Here is a 17,500-nt window from a genome sequence, read left to right as displayed (position 1 = left end):
TGGTTCCGTATGAAACACTAACACCAAACACCTATTCCATAACAAGACACTCCTAAAAATGCCCTATATTTTGTCTTTAAACCCTTATATCCCAAAAACGGTGACTGACACTCCGAATTTTTATTTCAGGAAAGTGATTAACAAGCTAAGATGAAACTCTCTGCAAAGTTAAAAGGAGTTCTCTGGAGTGGATTCATAGCCGCCTTTACAATTTGGAAGTTTGAAGGTAGCTGTGAATCTGCTCCAGAAAATTTATTGGGCAAGCTCTATGCTTTATTATTGTTGTTATCATTAATCTTTCATTTTCATTAACACCAGATATCAATCGCGATATTTACTGATGTACTTACCCCATTTATTTCAATAAATAATTCTCAGTTTATCTAGATATCTCTCCCATGATTCAGCGATTTTAGATTTGAGTTGATAATTAGCAATCATTCACCGAGCCTGAGGTGAATAACTGGTTCAGTATAATTACATAAGTGATTCTTTGAAAAATATGCATTTTCATTAAAACAATTAATTCCTCCGTCTGTCACCTCGACAAAACGGCTTGCAGCCATTTTTTCGCGTAATAATCACCTGGGCAACCAATCAGCGCAGAGAATTTTCAATAATCAACTATGTCATAACACTAAACTACTTCATCCCTTGCAATGAATACTCTGACGCTAGATCAAGTTCCAACGCTTCTACAACTATATACTGTTCTATACTGTAAACAGAATATGATTTCCAAACAAAAATTCTCTTTACAGGCTGAAATACAAAACAACTTGAGTAGCTGCAAAGAAGCCCATAAAAATCCAGTCTTGAAGGGGATTCGAACCCATGACCACTCGATTACGCTGCACTTGTTCTGCCATCTGCACTATCAAGCTGCCTTCTGGGAACTGGTTATTTGCAAGTTCGTACAATGTCCCGCAATAGGTGAATGTGAGATAGAGAATAGTGACATTTCTTGTTCACAAACATTGACGTGATATTTCTTTTGATATTCAAATTTGCCAATCACAGAACAAAAGAAGTCATTGTTTCAACAGCCACTTAGGTTCTGGTTGGCATATTAATAACAATGGGTGACGACACGAGAAACATTGTTATATATGAAACGTGCTATTACATACCTCTCTGTGCAAGGGGGAGAAAAATCAAACTTTACCCTGGGAGTCGAACCCAGGCCACACTGGTAGAAGGAAAACGATATCACTACTGCGCCATCCCTGTAATAGCATAAACATTGATCGTAACACGTTATACAAAGCACTATAGGACTAAATAATCCAATAATAAATCAGGGCGTGACGTCAATTGAAAAGAGTGCGATTCTATGTTATGTAATAGACTTTTTTCATAATGGCGGCCCAACAAAATATTCTTTTGTTTTAATGCTGATAAGCCTTTCTAGCCTCGTTGCAATGCGCAAATTTCAAAAGAATATGTTAACGAAAATCAGGCCAGTAGGTCCAATTAACATAAATACAATAGAATATCAAATCGGTCGCCATTTATGAAAGTGGTCTATAGCCCAATTTCGATACACTAAAATTCAGTCTTAGACTCCATTCACACCAACAAGACATGTTTAATAAACCTTGGTTTAATAAAATGAAAATCAGTCAGAGAAAAATGAAGGACTGGCCTTTACATGAGGTTCAGGTGAGTTTAAATACATGCTTTGACCCATGCTAAATTGGAAGTAAACAAAAATCAGTGTACATGAAAAAAACACTTTGAAACTGTGCTTAACTAAACATCTTCAAAACATGGATAAGATTTGGTGTGAACTGGGCATTAGACAAAATTCATCACCTCGAGGCTCTGGGGAACTCATACAAATCGTGGTTATTACTCCCTAGAGCCTCGAAACAATTTTCATTGTTTAAGCTGAAGTTTAATATATCGAAATTGGCTGTGTATGCGACGTCACATCCGTTCAAAGACATTTACTTCTGATTCAAAATGGTTGCGTTAAGACCCATCAGAGAACGACATTTCTTTCAAACACATAAGATCCTCGACAACGAAAAAAACGTTGTCAATTGCAAAAATTTACGTTCCTCACTGCTTGTTTCACCGCTAGACTTTCGATCTTTTCCCTTGATGTGGCCTCCAGTGTCTCACGGCTTCTACACCACTCGCTGTCAAAACAATAAGGATTCCATTATCTCCGGCAACTGCTTTTTGTGGATTGTTTTTGAAGCCGTTCAATAAACTCCGGCGCAGGTGGTTTTTTTTTTATTAGGCCAAAGACCATTCGGCTTTGCCTCATGCCTTAAAACCCGATAAAACACAACTGCCCGTTTATAAAAATTACTTCAAAGCTATTACACGAGCTGTTCAGCATGAGGGTGGTTTGTTGAAGCCCTCACCTGATAGTGACAGTCGTAAAAAGGAGCATTAAAAACAATAAAAATATGGAGGAATTATTGACTTAATGACTTGGTCTCAGTTCATTAATAAAAAACATTTCATAAACGAGGCAGTCAAACTTGCTTGTGCACTTCTTTAACACACTAAAATTCTTGCTTAGGTCTTTTGGAGCTAAAAGGTGTTCGTCGCGGAAGTAGTTGCCAAGACATGAGGACGAGCCTTTACAGTGCTCAGAAACACGTAGATGTTGGTGCCGGCGTATGAAATCAACGTAATCTGCATCACACAGGTCACATTTACATGTAAATTGTAAACAAGGCACTGGCACTGTTGGTTTACCACTGGTGGCTTTAGTTCTTGCAGTTTAAGATCTCGCAGGACAAAGGAATAATTTATTGGCTGCCATTCATGAATGCTGTATGTCAATGCTACAGATCAAGAACAAAATATTACATGGTTACGATTTTTGCTGAAGTTGTCAAAAATGTTGCAATTTGATCCTTTTTGGAATGTAAAGAGGAAAACTGGAAGAGTAACAATCAAGTGCAAACCGTATCAGGATATACATGTACATGCATGGTGTACAGTATGAGGATTTAGAGTGATGTTCACTGTAGAGTGTGACCTGTAAACTTCTTGGTACTCCTTGGTGGGTCATTGTTTTTCAGCCTCCTTCCAGTCCAGAGACACCTTCGACAAGCATGGTGCCACCATGTTCTGCCCCATCTTGTGTGCCACAGACTTGATCAAGTACCTCTCAATCTTCTCCTTCAGATGCTTTAAGTGAGAGTACTATTAACCTCAAAAGAGAGTTAGAGGTTAGACGCCTCTTTTGTCTTGATTTTTCAAAATGCAGTTAGGTTACACCTTTGAGCATCCTTTAAGTCAAATTAACCCATTGACATGTACGCATTGCGTACCTATTTTTTACATAAACCCATTGACTCCCAGGATTGAGACTTAACAGACTTTACTCTGTGTAACACCACACGATTTTACTCGTTGATGGGAGGCTGTTCAGGAGTCAATGGGTTAACTACTTTAAATATATATGTGATCGGCTAATCGCCCTTTCTCGCAGTCGGAGACTGAATTACTAAGGGCCCAGCTCAACGAGGTCGGGCCGAAGGAGCTGTGCTGCCTGCTAGGCGCTCGGCCCCTGAACACGACCCATGTATGACCTCGGAGCACAGCACCACAGCCTGATGGAATAGGCCGGGAGTCGATTTTGAGGAGGGAGGAAAACCGGAGTACCCGGAAAAAAACCCTCGGAGTCAGATTGAGATCGACTGAAACTCAGCCCACATACGACCCGAGGCCAGAGTTGAACCTGGGTCACAGAGGTGAGAGGCACGGTTGATGCAAGCAGCAGCTGTTCTAACAGCTGTTCTAACATGCCGCACAAGTTGTATAGAGTTGACAAGATTGGAAGTCGCTTGTTTGGTGGCCAAACTAGTGAGAAGCATGGGTCTAGCCCTGACATGATGTCATAAACTCCTTTGCATTTGAGTTTTTAAGGAGTTGATTTGAAACAATTTCTGATATCATCTCCCTGATAAATCAATGCCTCTCACTACCTTAGCCACGGGAAAACAAACTACTTTTGGTTTTGTTGAGTTCTATGATAGTGCATTTAAAGGGAAAAATATGTTTACTTTGGGGAACTTTAGTAAACTCTGTGCTGCAAGTGATAGAATTTTTGGTTGTTTTATCAGATGCATGTTCAACAACAGCGGCAGATAATGATGAGGGAGAGACAGCAGAAGCAAGCAGCAGCTGTGGCACTAGCAGCCAGCTCAGCAGCCTCTACAGCACCCTCGTCTGTGGATGCAAGCAAGACTCCATCTGCTGTTCCTACTTCAGCCACACCTGGCAGCAGTCAACAACAGCAGGGAAATAAACGACAGTTGGCACTCACGGTGCGTACTAACCATGTGTCACTGGTTGGGTGGACATTTGACAAAGGACATTAATTATTATTATTATCATCAGCATCATCATTATCACCATCATCGTCATCATTATTATTATTTTATTATTATTATTATTATTATTATTATTATTATTATTATTATTGCTACAGGTATGATAAGGTAGAGCAAAGTGGTCCAAACACATCATTATTGCATAAAGAGCTTCCAGTTCTTTCTTGTAGAAATGCAAATTTTAAATAATAATAATAATAATAATAATAATAATAATAATAATAATAATAATAATGACAGATGGAGGAGGAAGAGGAGGATGCAGTGTAAGTGGCAGTCACTGGGGCAGTGGCGGCGGACTAGCATTACGAGGTTGTGGTTCTAGTCTTGTGACAAGGGAAGCCCTTAGTTCTGCTGATAGCACCAGGGGCTGTAGTAGCTTTCCCTGTATCGTGATGTAGTCACTTACGTACAATGTTGGCACCATTAAGGATCATCTGTTTTTGTTTTTTTGTTGCAGCGAGACCAAATGCTAGCTGCGCACGAAATGTTCAAGAATGCAAACCGTGTGAGTCGAGCAGAGAAAGCTCTTATTCTGGGATTTATGGCTGGTGCCCGAGGTAAATTAAAGTCTACAAACTTCTATTTACTCACAGCATTATTTACTGTAAAGCATGCAACTGGTAGGGCCGTGTGTAGAAGGAATGATGAGGAGATTGACCTTTGTAAGAGACATCGTTGACATGATGTCCTATTGTTGACTCTCAATGGGTATTGCCCCTTTAATTCACAGACAGCAAAGACTGTAAAGAATTAAGTACCAGAAAAGTTGTGTGAAATGTACACGTTTGTTATCAATTTTAAAGGGAACCTCCACACTGACTAATGAATGATTTTAAACCAAAAATAATAATGCTTGCCTGTCAAACTTGTTCGGCAAACTTCCTCAAAAACAGTATTTGTATCGAAAAAAATAATTTAGCATCAGTTATTTTCACTTTAAAATTTCCCGGGCGCCACTATCTTGAATAGTTGTGTCGTACTATGGTTGCTCTTCTGCTTTCGTTTTGAAACAATAGGGCAACCATGTTATGTAACAATTATTTAAGATGGCGGTGCCCGGGAAACTTGAAAAGCAGATAAACGCAACACTTTTATTAGAAAAAGTTCGAAAAATTATGATTGTAAATATGTTGTTCTGTGGCTTAAAAGTTACTTTCTTTCTTGTCCAAATCCAAATATTAATTTCTCCTCCTTTTCAAAATGTCATTTTTTCGACACTTTTCTTGTGCTTGCATTGTCGATAAAAACCTTAGAATCCCTGTTTGTAATAGCTCATTTTCTTGGGGCGACAAAGAGTGACAGGAAAAAAGGTTGACTGTAACTCAACTCAAATTTTATTGAAGAAAGACCAGCAAATGGAGTTGCAAGCAACGTTTGCTTTCATTATAGTACTGTCTCATACGTCGTAGAATCTTAGTCAGTCAGAATAGTGGATCAAGGGATTAGTTTCTGGACAAACTTGTTTTCGAAAGAGATTATGATCCTGATTATGATTATTATGATTATTATCCTCGCACTTATTTGGACAATTTAAGGAACTGTCTTTTACAGACAAAAAAAAAAAAAAAAAAGAAAAAGAAAAATTCAGGTGTCTACAACGGGTTTCGAACCCATGACCTCTACGATGCCGGTGCAATTCTCATCAAACTGAACTATGAAGCAACTCATTTGGAAGTAGGCCGATATGTTGGGCTCATGTGTTCCTGTGAAAGGGATAGTTAATGAAAGAAATGTGTATTAATTTATAGTGCGGGTTGTAAACGAAAGATTGAAGTAATCCTTGCACTTATTTGGACAAGTTAATTAGTTCTCTCTTTTAGACACCTAAATAATTCAGGTGACTTGCAAAGAGCGGTTTTCAAATGAGTGTCGTAAAACCAAAACCAAAACAATTACTTTGGCCAATCAAAAAGGACGGAGACAATCCAGTAAACCAATCAAAACTCGAAGTAATTACAAGTAGCCGACACAAAGCGCGGGAAAATGTGCACGCGCGAGCCATGATTGGTTTTGGTTTCACTTCTGATTGGTTGAAAAATTGGCGCGAGAACTTTGAACCAATCACTGAGTGAAGCAATTATAAACCAAAGCAATTCGCTAATTACTTTCGACACTCAATTGAAAACCGCTCTAAGCTACTTATGATTGCGCTTGTGCTTGCGTGGGTAGTGAAAACCTGGCTTTAACGACAACGTGAGCGTGCAACAGAGAATCTTTGGTTCTCTATTTTCTGCTCTTACCAATTTATTTTCGGGATACTTCACCCACGTTGTTCGACGTGAAAGAGATAAAATAACCGCGAAAGACGTTATGAGAGAGAAAAATTATCTTTTGAGGTGACGTTTTTGTCGATGCCGCCAATGTAGATCTGTATGTCACTATTGTGGCTTGTCTGAGGTTTAAATTGGAATTGGCGGAGAGACGGTAAACAGAAATTAATTAAATGAAAACCGCTTATTTAATCCGCAGGGACTGAAAGTGCCGAGTTAGAAAATGAACTTTTATTCCAAGTTTACACTACTTTCCGTGGTCTTTTGTGTATGGAATGACCACAAACTGTCATGTGAGGTTGAAATGGCGAAAAAGCCTGGAGAAAAACGTTATTTTTCAACTTGGCACTCTCAGTTCCTGTGGAATTAAAGAGAACTTTTAATTCACGTAATTTATTCGTGTTGTTTCGTTACGATGTCTCCCCCAATTAATGGCATAGCTCTGCCACTTCCTACGTAAACCACAATTTATTCCTCCATTTCCTCTGACAAAAGAGAGAGGGAAAGCGAAAAACTGTGGCTTGCTTTAGATAAGGGCGAGTAGTAAAAATAACTAAAGCGTCCTATAAACTCTTAATACCATTTTTGGAAACTATTTTCGTGCTTTCTACCCACAGAAAAACCGTATTCTCATCAAGGCCCAATCATTACTATTAAACTGAGTGAAAACACAGAGAATGTTTCAGCTTCTGATGGGACACAGCAGACCCAACTTGTAGAAATGCTTTTCGAGATGAACTACGACACGGGACACTGGCGACGCCTCAAACGCACAAGAGTTGTGTCCAAACAGAGTGGATCAGGACCACTGCAAAAACCCTGATCACAGGAATCTCACGGTTGCTCTCTGAAAAATGCCCTGACTTCAACTACTTGGATTTTTTCCCACTGCAACAGATCGTTAAAGCTAAAGAGCTTAGCTTGGTAGAGATAAAGTAAAAAATGGGTAACAGACTATTGGGGACACTAGTCACTAGTCAGGGAAAGAGGGGAGAGGCAAGCCTGCGTTTCGGTCAAGAAGCATCGCATCTTCCTCCCCCTCCCCCCTTCCTGAAGTTCACATTAGGTGAGAGGAAAAGAATACATCCCACTTCTGCCCCCCTAAACAACCTTCCTCTCCAGCGGCGCGTTCACATTTTCAGGTGACGTTTGACTGAGTCAGTTTTACCCTTTGATTCCCATGATCTAAAAGTTCGTTCTCCTAACTACTTCCATAGATTTCCTTGTTGGCTGGTCATGAGAACTTGGTGCTATAACAGGATCATATCCTTACGCTGATAGTAATCTTCGTTCTCAATACTTTTCTACCTGACCGTAAATTGAAATATAGGGGTGAATTTACATACTGATCGATCCTGGGAGTCAAAGGTTTCAACTAAAAAGAGAATACTTTTACACACTTTGAATCGCTAACAAGTATTGTATAGAGGGCCTTGACAAGAGAAGGCTACAAATAAATATGGAAGAGAAACGTTTGCCAACATTCTTTTTTACAGTTGAATAAGTTAAATAAATAATTTGAACTTTGGATTGTGACGACTCTTGGTTTAAAAAATGGCCTTTAAGGAAGGGGTGAGGGGTCACGTAAAATATTTCTGCAAACTTAAAGCTGAGAAATGTTGTACTATTTTTAAAACATATCCCTACCAAAATACACAAAGTAGATTTAAGGTCTATTCAGAGTCATTTGTGCATGCAAGGCATAAACCTCGTGAAAATGGTATTTAGTTCCCCAGTTCACCCTCTCATTGGCTTAGTCCTGGTATATTAACTGCTCCCTTCACCAAGTGTCACTTTGTCACTTTCAAGAGTCAAAGTTCGCTTAGCCTGAAGCTTTGCGTTGCTCTCAAAGTACTGACTCACCGAACACAAATCCATGGTGGATGGCAATCCCGATCAAGTTCCGGCTCCCATTAGAAACGAAGCAGTGGACCAATTTCTGGAAGAAGCAAATCTGCAGGCTGATAACCAACAACCGGCTCCAGAGGTGTGTAGCACTTTTTTGATCAGCGCACTTTTTTGATCAGCGCTAGCAGCGTAGCTCTTCGTTTTGATCTTTTTCCTCTCCCGTCTCGTTGCAGCAGGTGTAGGTTTTTGTCCTTCTTGGTTTTCGATTTGCGGTTGCATGCCGTGGTTGTAACACGTTTATCTGTTTGTGGCGTTTTTCGCAGTGCTAGATTACATATGTACCGTCATCGGTTTTTGCTATGCCTTTCTTCGTGGCTTAGCGTCGGCCGTCCAAATTGCCTGCTTGGTATTTGGCATCATTTTTAGCTGTTTAGATGGGTTCTAGGATTTTGATTATTGTTGGCCCTAACAGTCTGGGAGCATCTAGAATTCCGTGGGAGTTTCGTGATGAAAGCAAACCGCCTATCTAGATGTGTTAAGGGGGCCCAAAGGAACATGCCAAATGTTGTCGACAATTTTGTAACTTGCACCCACGGCTTTTGCGGGGGGTTAAAAGAGTCCAACATGGAAACGAGGCTTGACCTTCAAATGCTTTGCAACCATCGTCAATGGTGGCGAATCTTCAACAAAAATCCTCATACTTTAAATTGGGGTCTATCTGACACGTAAGAAATAAGTCTGCCTGCTGTACCAGCCTGAGACACTTATTTCCAACGTTAAAGACCAATGCAATCCTCCATTTAATTAAGGAACAATGTTCCACTAATAGATGTCAATGCCGCGAAGCGCGACTTAAATGTACCGATCTCCGCAGTTGCAACGATGCTGAAGATGATCGAAGCTGTGATAATGATGCTGATGACGATGACGATGATCATGAGTTATCTGATGTTGATAATGTTGATGATGATCATGACGACGACGATGATGAAGAGGAGGAGGAGGAGGAGGAGGAGGAGGAGGAGGAGGAAGACGAGGGAGATGAATAGAATACCTTTTATCCTTGTCAGGGAGTTGCGATAAAGTTACATTTGGCTGAATTGACTTATTCTTTTTTTATTCATTTATTTGTTTTAGCAGGTTGAAGTTTTGGCAGCTATTCAGCTGATGTAGACCTGCTTTACCCACCCGCCCATATACACACAGAGGACAGCCGCAACACCGGGAACTACATCCCCTACACTTCTCGAATAGTGTGTGGGTTCTTTACCGTCCCACACGGAACTATTTTTATTTATTTTTATTTTATTTAATAGCCTCAACAGAGCATGAATGAACATGGAAGTTATTTGTGAGACGGGACCTCCGGTTTATCGTCCTCATCCGAGAAGACTTGAAAGTCTAACCATTTGCGATGGTTGTAAAAAAATAAGCGGTGCAAAATATGCTACAAGGCATTTCCCGAAAAAGGGCTCCTTTGCATGTTATAATAGACGCGACACCAGATTTATTACTGTTGTGTTACAGGGTTGTCTAAGTTAAACTTTAGTAGATAGTTTAAGTAATATTGGGATAATCTGTGGACACAAACAATAATTACCAGGCATTACGTGATCCAGCCTCGTTTTCACGTTAACGGGGATCACCTGGTCCGTTCTATTACTGTTACGTGTCAGATACACTCCAATTAAAAGTATGAGAATTTTTGTCGAAGATTCGCCATCACTGACGATGGTTACAAAGCATTTAAAGGTCAAGCCTCGTTTCCATGTTGGACTCTGAGGGTCACACTTTTAACCCCACGTAAAAGCCGTCGGTGCAAGTTACAAAATTGACAACATTTGGCATGTTCCTTGGCGCCCTCTTAACACATCTAGATAGACGGCTTGCTTTCATCACGAAATTCCCACTGGATTTTATTTCGCGACACACGCTCCCTGACTGTAAGTTTTTCTTGGCTTTTTACTGGGTTGCCATATGGCAATCCAGTCAGAAAACGAGTTGAATTTCTTTGTTTTATTATCCCTCTCTATTTTTTTTCCGTGTCGGGAAAATTCTTTTCTGACACCCCCCTGCAACGTAGTGTAGTCTTTTGCGCGTATTTTTGACGGTAGGTTTCAGGGGTAGTAGAAATGCGTAGATTTTATCTGGTGGACACAGTAGAATATTTGATTAAGATGCAATGGCGTCGAAATCATTGTAATGCGAATAACCTTTTGGAGGATCTTTAAACAAAATGTACCCTTATATAGCTCAATAATGGTTCGTCAATTGGATAAACAAGACAGGCAGTGAAAAATAAATATCTGGAATCTTGAAAGAGACGAGTAACGTTCTTCGACAACAATTGCAAATTTTGTCGTCGAGTATCAAATTCGTTCAAAGTGAGCTGTAGTTCTAATATTTTTACTAATGTGGTGTCATGTAAAACACTGAAACCAATGGCAAATTCTGTATGGCTTGGACAAAAATGTGAAGGAATCTAACGCCTTGAATGCATCTGTGTTTACTGAAGTCGCATCTCAGTTGTCTGGCTGTCTACATTTATTTTGTACTCTGACTCTCTGTCACACTGTCGCACAGTCTTCAGGTAAGAAAAAAATAAGTGGCTTTATTCTGGATTCTGACGTGCAGGCATTCAGGAGTGGGAAAGCTGGCGAAATTTGCGGACCTCGGAGAGTTTATCCTCCGTTTGGGAAAGAGGTAAAGACTTAACGATTCCAGGGCAAGGAAGGAGCTGTGCAATGATATTTTTAAACTTTCGCACAAAGCATTGGGCTTTGTATACTTTTATCTGTCGGAAGCTCACCAAGACTGTATCTGTGAGGCTCTGTTAGGGGGGTTTTAGGGATAAGGAGTAACTGGCAAAATAGTTTTACGGATAAGGGATAACTGACGAAATAATTATAGGGATAAGGGATAACGGAGATCTAAATTATCATATTTTTGGTGACTTTTGCCGAAGATTTACGTTACTGGCGACTGGTAATGAAAAGTGATGGGTCATTTATCAGTCCAAATTCGAGAAAAATCAACAAGATCTGCTCCTAGACTCTTTAATTCGGTCAACCGCTTGTGTCCCGTGGTGTCCTCATGGCACACGAGTTACAATGACATCACATGTGACACACGTGCAATGGCTTTGTGACTGCTACGGCAACGACAACGCCACAGAACAATAATATCATTGGTCAGGAGCCCATTAACTCATGGGCTCCTTCATTGGTTGAAAGAGGAAACTGCACGTGCAACATGAATTTAAGCAGATATTTTGGCGGCCTTCTGAATAACAAGGACGCGTAATTATCAAATTTGAGGTTTTCAGGACAACGTGAGCACTTGTGACAAGTGAGAACCGTCCGTGATTCTCCCTTTTTCGCGCTGAAACCGCACCTACCAGTTTACTACTAGGATACCTCGCCCACAATGTACGACGTAACCGTTTTCGTTGACGTCGCTGTAGTAGATCTTATGTCCCTATTAACAGACCCATTCTCATTAATATGGCTTTTGTGAAAGTACTGCATAATAAACTTTAATAAAGTTTAAACTGATGATTGGTGCTTACAATGTAACCTTTATGACGGCGAGGAGGTAAAACTCTTTGTTTTGCGAGTTGGGTGCGCTACAAAAATCCCGCCGATCAATTGATTATTTTACAAGAGTCTACCAGGATTGTTCAGCACTCTCACAGGAATCTGAGGTATTTCACTAATCAGTTAAAGAAAGGAGAATATTTTGAGGAAACTATGGAGTTTTGGCATAATTGTGCAGTATCAGGTCATCACTTTAAAAAAAAAGGGTCGCTTTTCACTTTAAAATTGCCACTTTTTGTCAAGATCCATAGATAAGTAATTTTAGGGATAACAGTCTCAGTAATTTAAGGGATACGGGATAACTTTCTCCGGAATTTCAGGGATAACGGATGACCTAAACCCCCTCCCACCAACAGGGCCTCGCAAGTGAATGATTTCTGATCACTTCATATAGCTCAATGATCTTCAAAGTAGTAATAAAACACTTAGGTTCGGTTTTGTGATATCCAGAATAATCAAGATCTCGGTATGAGTTATCACCCTCAGGCTTCGGCTGATCAATTGCCCAATAAAATGCGTTTCGATTCAAATAAAGCTTTTGCCTTTGACCAGAAATAGTAATAGGTCGGTCTGCCATGGACGGCGGACCATACTCTGAAGACACTTTTCGCAGGAGGATACAATGTTGCTGAAAATTACAAAACGATAACGTTCCGAGCTATGTGACATCAAACAGTAACCATCTCAATCGCAACAATTCTGTTGAAACTTGGCAATGTGCAGTGAAAACTACTTCTTTGAAACAGCGTTCTTTCGTGGTTTCAGTCTTTCAAGACGTTGAAATGTACCTCCAAGTGGATATTTCACTGGTTTGAGGGCGGATTGATCTAAAGATAAAAATCCAGCTTTGTCATTTTTGGTTGTTGTTGTAATTCCGAAAAGCAGAATATTTCGGGGATTCTGAGACTTAAGTATTTGAAATTCATTTAGTAAATGCCCAAGAGTCTAGCTGTGACAAAAAACATCTTTCGCGGTTCTCATTGGATGAACGATGTTCTATAAGAAATGAATGATAATATCGTTCTGCCATTTTTATATTCAGCCGCCTTATTGGAATTTGAATTTTTTGAAAAGTTGACAGCTTTTCCTGAATTTTTTATATATCATTTATACCATTTTCGTATTTACACCATATTTTGTGCTCTATTTGAATACAGATATTTTTCAGCAACGAAACTTAGAGCATTTTACTTTTGATTTAACTTGACTGAGTGTAGTCGGTTTTCTCATTGATGCCATTCAAAGTTCTGACATGAGATAAAATGTTGGCAAAATCATTTCTAGAATCTCAGTATCAATGGAGTAAATAAACTGCACAATGGAAAATGCTTGTCAATCGTTCGCTACGCTCATTCGTTCATATTCTCGAGCATAAAAACCGTACCTGTGCATTTCTACAGGCAACATAAAAGTATAACACTAACAATGTAACATGTGCAATTGTTACTCGGGAGGAAAAAGTCAAAAGAAGCATTGTAGAGACCATTCCTTTTGGACACCAACCTACTGCCGCGATGAGGTAACGTGCAAAACACCAAGGGAACAAAACGATGGGGAAGCTCTTCATATCTTTTTCATGTGGCCCATGATACTGACCTTTTAACGTCATTGATGACGACAGTCCGAAATCACTAAAAACTGAAGGAAAACCGCGTTCAATTCCACAAGTATCAACTGTGGTAAACTGCCCACTCCCTTGTCGGTTGGTTTTCTCTTTTCTTTTATTGTTGGTTAATTCTCGTAACTGAATTCCATTACTTTTTGTTCGGAAAAATGAAGAACTTTTAAGAGTTTTTAAAATAGTGTTTCAACAGATTTTCAACAAGGATTCTTAATGTTCCTTTGGCAGGTTTTGATCTGCCCGAATTAGCGCTTGTCTTTTGCTTTCATTGTGCATTGCACGCATCTCTCACACCCGAGAGGGTTTGGTGGAAAAACCGGGGAGCGGGGTGCCGGGGTCTATGGAAAACACGGGGTGCCGGGGTCTATGGAAAACACGGGGTGCCGGGGTCTGTGGAAAACACGGGGTGCCAGGGTCTGTGGAAAACACGTGGTGACTAAATAAACTAAATAACGAAAATAACGTGTGAGAATTGCTACACTAAAAAAGAACCCTTTAATGGGAATTTAACTGGAACATTTGAACTGAAATCTAGCAGTAACGTATTGTGCTAGTAAGTTGGTTCCAGCGGTTGAAATACGATATATATTTAATAGAAAAAGGTTGACGAAAAAATAAGCTAAAATACTTGAAGAAAACACCTAACAGTAACTAAAACAAAGATCGATCGTTTGAAAAATAAGGTTGAAACAACGATTAAAATAACATTACCATTTCATAATTCTTTTTTGCAAGTTCAAATTAAAGGGAGAATTTCTATCTTAAAACGCCGTACCAATGGGAACTTACTTAACTAGAACATTTGAACGGGAAATCAACAATAACGTTTTCTAACATATTTATCAACAGGTTGAAAATAATAAAAATATCAGAAAAATCTATACAGTATAAAAACATATTAGAAAAAGTTGTCAATCAAGTTTCGTCCATCGATCGTGACTCAGATACCTAGGTTATTCCTTAAGATGATTCCTCAGTATTGCACTGCGCATCCTGTACTGCGCATAAGGTGTGTCAATATCTCTAAATTGGTCAAATTTACAATGTTGTAAGTATGGCGTAAGTCGAACATACACGCTGAAACAGTTCTCAAAACACGTGAGAGAAGTTGTGAATGACCCATAACTCTTTGCGAATAAGCGCGCGCATTCTGAGAACATGACGAATTTTGTTTTGATGTACGATAATCGAGATAGACAGGTATGGTGTTTACTCTTAAACGAGCACGGTGATCTATATTTTTTATTGAATAATTTTGGTGTACAAATTATCCCCTTTAAATCCAAAAAAAATTTTAAAATTTTATCGAAAGGAAAAAAATTTATTGCTAAAAACGCCCGCAAAGCCCCTTACCCAGGGATGTAAATTATGACCTTGAAAACAACGACTCGAGAAACGCTTTGAGTGGACGTCGTTTTCAGCTGAGTGACTTTTCCGAAAACTATATAAGACATTGTTCCATATGCTGTAGACTTTCTACTTATCAGGTGTTTTTTCAAGTGTTACTTTAAAAACCCTCTCGTTTAGCTACCGCAAAATGTACCCTGAGCCGATGAAATAACGCGCGTGATTAGTATCAGTACAGGCATCCATGGGGTAAGATTGGCCCATAATATCTCTTAATTAAGCAAGCACGGTGACTTATCTTTTTTACTGTAGTTCTCAAAACAGGGGTTGGTAGAGAACATTCAGCGAAAGTTTCAAGAAAATCGTTCGACAACTTTTTTCTTTTTTTTCTGAGTAATCACCTTAAGTATGGCTTGTGCGTAAATGTGAGCCTGGTTTGGGATTGTACGAGCAGCCTTCATCGTTGCCATCGTCTTTTTCTTTGCCAGCCCCAGTTCCGCTGGTGCCCGGTAATGCGCAGCAATGGGCCTTAATCATACGGCGGCCATGTTGAGTCCCAAGGGATTGAAATATTTTGTTTTGCCCCACCAAAACTCGTTCCCAAACATTTCAACTCGAGGCTCAGGGTACGAATTCTGTTGTCTATGGCCAATATTGCCGCCGCGCAAATAAGGCGCATTCTACGTTAACTCCCTCCAACCGAATATCCCTAGCTTTCCTTCTCCGAGCATTGGGCAGTTTTTCACTTGTCTTTTACTGCATTGCCCAGCTCAAACAACGACATGTTTTGGCAGTGGCAATACTTTGAAGACCAATTCTTCTATATCTCCACCTTCAGGAGATCTAGTCATCGTTTCAAAGATGGCGAGAGAATGGACTTGCCAAGGAAAACTACCATGTCTACTGTGTACAATGGAAATAACCCTTTTCTGTACGGAGGTGATGTTCAGTTTCTCACAATTACGCTCAAGCAATACTTAAAGGGGCTATGTCACGCAAAAGATGTAGTTTCATGACACCTAAAATGCCTAAGAAGTAGAATAAAACGTTGCAATAACCAATTAAACTTTGACCAACATAAAAAAAAGACAGCAAAAGGAAAGAGAAGCATGGATGGACAGAAATGGACAACATTGAAACGGATTGCATTTGGCTAATCTTGAAAAAAGTCGGCCGACGTTTATGAAGTTTATGACAAATCGCCTGGATGAAGGCCGTTTTTTCTCAGAATCATCTTGTTTGTAATATAACGATAATCTTAGCAGTAAAGGACTTCCACATTACAATTTTCAAGTTTTAAACTCGTGAGAAATTAAAGATTTCCCTTAAAACACCCTAAAATAACGTGACAACCTAGGTATCTGAGTCACGATGGATGGAGGAAAGTTGATTTGCAACTTTTTCTAATACGTTTTTATACTATATAGATTTTTCTAATTTTTTTATGATTTTCAACCTGTTGATAAATACGTTACAAAACGTTGTTGTTAGGTTCCCGTTCAAATGTTCCAGTTAAGTTTCCATTGAGGCGGCATTTTAGGATAGAAATTCATCCGTTAATTTGAACTTGGAAAACTTGGAATCAAGTATTTTAGCTTATTTTCTCGTCAACCTTTGTCCACCATTAATATATATTGTATTTTCAACCGCTGGAACCAACTTACTAGCACAACACGTTACTGCTAGATTTCAGTTCAAATGTTCCAGTTAAATTAGTTTTTTTAGCCTCATCGCGCAGAATGCCTGGACATTATTAATTATTCATAACCGGTGAAGCGGCAAATTCGAAAGCGCGCGCGCCTTGAAATGTCCTGAGTAAGAGAAGAAAGGGCCCAAATTGGCCCACTAGGGCTGATAAAACTTAGTTTTCTGATTTCCAGGAGTTATAACTTCAACTTTCACGCGCGGCGTTTTGAAGAAGAAGGTTGTACCTTCAATTTAAGCCAACAAGTAAGTGAATATAGAAGGTATAAGGATTCGCCTTTTGCGTTTTAAACTGGACAAAAATCGGCCATTTTTTGTATGGGGGCCGTTTTCAACAGCAACTTTTTCGCTATCTAAACGACCTTTCGAATTTTCACGCACGGCAAATGGAAAATGGATCTCTTCCGGAACAAAATCCGTTTCAACTTCGAAAATTGGTCAACAAGAACCTTTCGCCTTTTGAGTTTGAAAACTACTTGTTGGAGTTGTGTTTGGAAACGGTGCGTCTCGGGTTGAAGAGCTATTGTCTTAAGCACAGGTCTGTATAATAATGGCTGTCAAGATTAACAATACCCATTCAGGAAAACCACCTAACTATAAAAAAGTCACAATTAGCGGGAATTTCAAAAGTATCTTGTTGGCGCAGCTGATTTATTCAAACCTGTTCCGCAATGAGTAAGGCAAGCGAAAACGTAAGTGATCGGGAGCTCTTTTCAGAGCTCTTCGAAAACCCGATCCACCCGCTTTTGA

At 39.6% G+C, this 17,500-nt stretch overlaps 2 protein-coding genes and 1 pseudogene across 2 annotated transcripts in view; 2 read left to right on the top strand and 1 right to left on the bottom strand.

The window, feature by feature from the left end:
* Positions 1-17,500, bottom strand: part of LOC137983997 (NLR family CARD domain-containing protein 3-like) — an 89,601-nt gene that overhangs the window by 49,176 nt on the left and 22,925 nt on the right. The window lies entirely within an intron of this gene.
* On the top strand, positions 4,096-8,611 carry LOC137984028 (negative elongation factor A-like). The gene is made up of 3 exons (XM_068831243.1): positions 4,096-4,295; positions 4,822-4,921; positions 7,252-8,611. Exons 1-3 carry the CDS (start codon positions 4,119-4,121, stop codon positions 7,455-7,457), a joined length of 483 nt encoding a protein of 160 aa, XP_068687344.1. The 5' UTR covers positions 4,096-4,118; the 3' UTR covers positions 7,458-8,611.
* Positions 17,301-17,500, top strand: part of LOC137983413 (uncharacterized) — a 631-nt pseudogene continuing 431 nt past the window's right edge.

Source organism: Montipora foliosa, chromosome 13 (genome assembly GCF_036669935.1).
Source record: "Montipora foliosa isolate CH-2021 chromosome 13, ASM3666993v2, whole genome shotgun sequence".
NCBI classification, from domain to species: Eukaryota; Metazoa; Cnidaria; class Anthozoa; order Scleractinia; family Acroporidae; genus Montipora; species Montipora foliosa.
Note: the sequence above shows the minus strand (reverse complement) of the source record. Positions and strands in the feature narration are given on the sequence as shown.

What these genes read in the sequence shown, in the direction of transcription:
- LOC137984028 (XM_068831243.1), top strand. Translation starts at nt 4,119, where the DNA reads ATGATGAGGGAGAGACAGCAGAAGCAAGCAGCAGCTGTGGCACTAGCA. An exon ending in AACGACAGTTGGCACTCACG is followed by an intron (nt 4,296 to 4,821) that starts GTGCGTACTAAC and finishes TTTTTGTTGCAG; the next exon opens with CGAGACCAAATGCTAGCTGC. An exon ending in ATTTATGGCTGGTGCCCGAG is followed by an intron (nt 4,922 to 7,251) that starts GTAAATTAAAGT and finishes TTCTACCCACAG; the next exon opens with AAAAACCGTATTCTCATCAA.